Source organism: Olea europaea, chromosome 1, assembly GCF_002742605.1.
Source record: "Olea europaea var. sylvestris chromosome 1, O_europaea_v1, whole genome shotgun sequence".
Lineage (NCBI taxonomy): Eukaryota > Viridiplantae > Streptophyta > Magnoliopsida > Lamiales > Oleaceae > Olea > Olea europaea.
This window is the reverse complement of record NC_036237.1, coordinates 34,476,012-34,479,466: the sequence shown is the minus strand read 5'-3', so window position 1 is coordinate 34,479,466 and position 3,455 is coordinate 34,476,012. Positions and strand designations below refer to the sequence as shown.

Below are 3,455 nucleotides of genomic sequence, written 5' to 3'. Positions count from 1 at the left end.
TTTGAATCTCGCAGATATTTGGTCGCAACTTATTTTGGTATGCGGCAGTTTTTGGAACTATAACAGCTATAAGTCGCGCTGCAATGATGGATGAGCTACTTGTCCTGGATCCGCAGGGAGCAATGTCACGAGTGGTCCAATATACACATTATATGCCAAAAAGGTGGAGGGGGAAGGAGAATACTGAGACTGTACGGGTGGAGTTTGAAACTCTATTCCAGGTATTCACATGCTATATGCTATACCGGCCTTCAGTTTTCCTGCTAGGCAACTTAAAATCTGCCCCTAGGTGGCTTGACTTCATTTACAGCCAAGATATCTTGTGCCAATGCAACCTGACCTTTAAATTTTGGCAGTCAAATCCTAATCCTTCCATCAATGGAGCAGATTTAGTCCATGCAGAGGGTTTCCCTTGAAATGTACATTAAAATTGCTCGTGCATTGCACATGATATACAGTCTCCCCCACCATCAACTGCTGCCCTTCCCCATCCCAGCAGTTGGCCTCCCTAACCCCATCTTCACCTCCCCTTTAATTTTTCACTGAATTTTCTTCCTCAATAAAGTGGGTATGTGAGACACCTGCAATTTTGTTGTGCATTTGGATGAAAACCATTGCCTAGTACTAAGTCTGCAACATTGATGAAAGGGTTGAGGATTTGGCAGATTTAAGGACACAAATGCATTTGCACAAAGTACGTAGTTTGTGAACCGCCACTACAATTTTACCTTTCAAATATTATTAGTTAACTGCTTGTTTCATAAAGAGTTTGTTGGAGCAATTAGGCTGTTTTCAGTGGCTTCGAGTATGACATATTTACAGTCCCTCCCTCCCTCCCTCCACACTATCTCACCCCCTTCTTCCACTGGTTTATTAACTATTCTACCGCTGTTGTGATGCCATGAGGTCCAATGAGTGCAGAAGTTTATTATCGAACTTAAATGTTCTTGAGTTTGCTATTATTTTTTATTATTATTTGATTTTTATTGATAGATTCCAGATATGCCAAAAGATCATTGATTAATTGTAAAGCAGGCTCTGGTCCATCTCTTTTGTTTTAATAAAACGTTCTTTTACACAATGTTAGGTTCAGGTGTTACTGTCCAATGAATGGGTAATGGTTTAGCCTTTCTGATACAGTTATACAGTGAATCATGTATGACAAACATGAAAACACACTACTCATGATCCAACTTCTGTTTATTCATCCGTGAATACAAGGAAAGAGCCAACAAAAACTCGTAGATTCACATCAGAGACAGAATTTGGAGTTGGTAACATAGAATACCAAAAATTTGGACAGATAATTTGTGAGTTTTAGGGACTCGAGAGAGAAGGAAAACTGGAATTTATTTTCTCTCTTGCTTTGCATTACAACCGAGTGCTATCTTTAATAGTACTCAAGGGGGGATAAAAGAAGGAAATAAAAATATTCTCAAATCCTACCTAATCTCAAGAATCATACGTAATTACAATAATTACATTTTTCCTAAATACAACAGTTAATTATGGTAAACAAGATAATATCATATCTTTGGGATTTCAACATAATTGAGAAGACTCACATTCTTATTTAATTGGCCCCCATATCAACAGATCCTAGTAGTCTTAATTACACAATGCAACCAAAATTATAGTGCACGAAGGAAATCTCAAATTATTATAAGTAATCCTAGTGCTAGAAAGAAAGCTCAAAATCACCAAAATAAGAGTCCTAATAAGGGAGGAAAATCTAAAAAACCACCATAACAATACTCAAATTGCAAAGTGGTCAAAATCAATTCCTAATTTCCGATTATGGGCTGATATGAATGTAATATTTGGTGCAGTACGCTGGAATGATGTTGCTGGAGGAGATGGCCTCAATCTTTATCACGCCATACTTGCTTCTATTTGTTGTCCCGAAGGTCGTGATTTGTAATATTCTTACGTCACTCTGTTCGGCATACTATTGATGCTAGTTTCTGAACTACCAAGCTCTTTGATGTTGCAGCGGGTGGATGACATTTTGCAGTTCATTGTGGATTTCACTGTGAAGGTTGAAGGTGTAGGTCATGTTTGCTGGTAACATATTTTTATTCTCCTTTTCCACTTAAACTTTCAGTGCATGTTTAATGCAACATTACACCTTACTAGGCAGTATACCCTACGAGATTTGTGGGTCTAAGGTTTCCTGCACAATATGTTATGTTCTTCTCACTTCTTTGTCCAAATCCAACAACTTGCGTATTTTTCTCCTCCGACAGTTTCAGTGTCTTCAATTTTGAAAATCATGGCAACATCAAATATGGTTCACCATTTAACTCGCCTCGCATCAAGAGGAGCTCCCAGGGGAAAATGGAAAAATCGATCTTGAGGTATAACTATCATAATTTAAATGATAAACCTTTGCACGTAATCATGTCAAATACTTTTATCTAATGGCCTTATTTTTGAAATTTGAGATGGTTCTGGTGACCTCAACTACCTTTCTTGCAGCTTCCGGATTAGCTATCCTTTGTGGGAACCAGATGCTCAGGGAAAACAATTCCTTGCGTCTCTCAAAGCCTTTCGAGATCAAAAGTTGCAAGGGCAAGGGACGAGAATTGCACAGTTGGCTTCAGGAATGCAGCAGCAGAGTCCAAATTTCCGAGGGTTTAGTAACAAAAACAATTTCTTCTCGATGGAAATGCCTTTTAGAAACATGATGACTGATTCAATGTGGCTGATAGATGGTGAACACAAGAATTTTCCATATATTCTCGACTGGTATTATACTGCACAAAATCACAATAGAGCTGGTTATGCAGTCGATATTTCAACTGATACTTTCGTTGGCGTTGAGAACCCTAAAGATTTCCGGACTGCTTCCCACTCAACACAAAATGAAGCAAAATATGGTGACAACTGGAGATATTTTGACGAGGATCGAGCGCAGAGTCATCTCCAAGCTTCTATATCTGCTCCTCTCTTTCGGGAAAGTGTACTACAACATCACAACTCAAGTATCACAGAACATAAACCTACTGGGAGCCGTTGGTGGGAATCGTGGGATAGAAGTCAACCACAAGGTGCCGATCTGCAGAAAAGTTTTCTTGATCCTCCAAATTTCTTCCACAATGCTCCTCGAGATCATTACGATAATTTCTCAGACAGGAGTGGGGAGGATCATGAACACTGGGAATGGAGGAACCACAAAAGACTCTCTCAAACTCTCTTTATGGAAGATATTGATGATGGTGAACTTCGTCTTCCATTCGATGATATTTATAGTAGCGGGCCTATAGAGAGTCCCACAGAGAATACAGATCCTGTAAATCTTGTGTAATTCTGCAGAATGCATCTCTATATTCTTTGTTGTATATAATTAAATAACGAATAGGCTTCAGGTAGATTTGGAGGGAAAGTGGATGCTACTTAAAGCCTGTTTAAAGTTGAAAACACTGATATTCACAAACACTCATCTTTTCAAACCA

The 3,455-nt window shown here is 38.8% G+C and overlaps 1 protein-coding gene across 2 annotated transcripts in view; it reads left to right on the top strand.

Annotated features, from left to right (window-relative positions):
- LOC111402417 (autophagy-related protein 9-like) overlaps window positions 1-3,455 on the top strand; it is an 8,585-nt gene extending 5,130 nt beyond the window's left edge. For both annotated transcript variants that reach the window (XM_023030711.1, XM_023030718.1), the window contains exons 6-10: window positions 15-221; window positions 1,830-1,907; window positions 1,994-2,064; window positions 2,247-2,357; window positions 2,479-3,455. In XM_023030711.1, coding sequence (XP_022886479.1) covers window positions 15-221; window positions 1,830-1,907; window positions 1,994-2,064; window positions 2,247-2,357; window positions 2,479-3,307 — 1,296 coding nt within the window. In that variant the 3' untranslated portion in view covers window positions 3,308-3,455. The remainder of the gene's footprint in view (window positions 1-14; window positions 222-1,829; window positions 1,908-1,993; window positions 2,065-2,246; window positions 2,358-2,478) is intronic.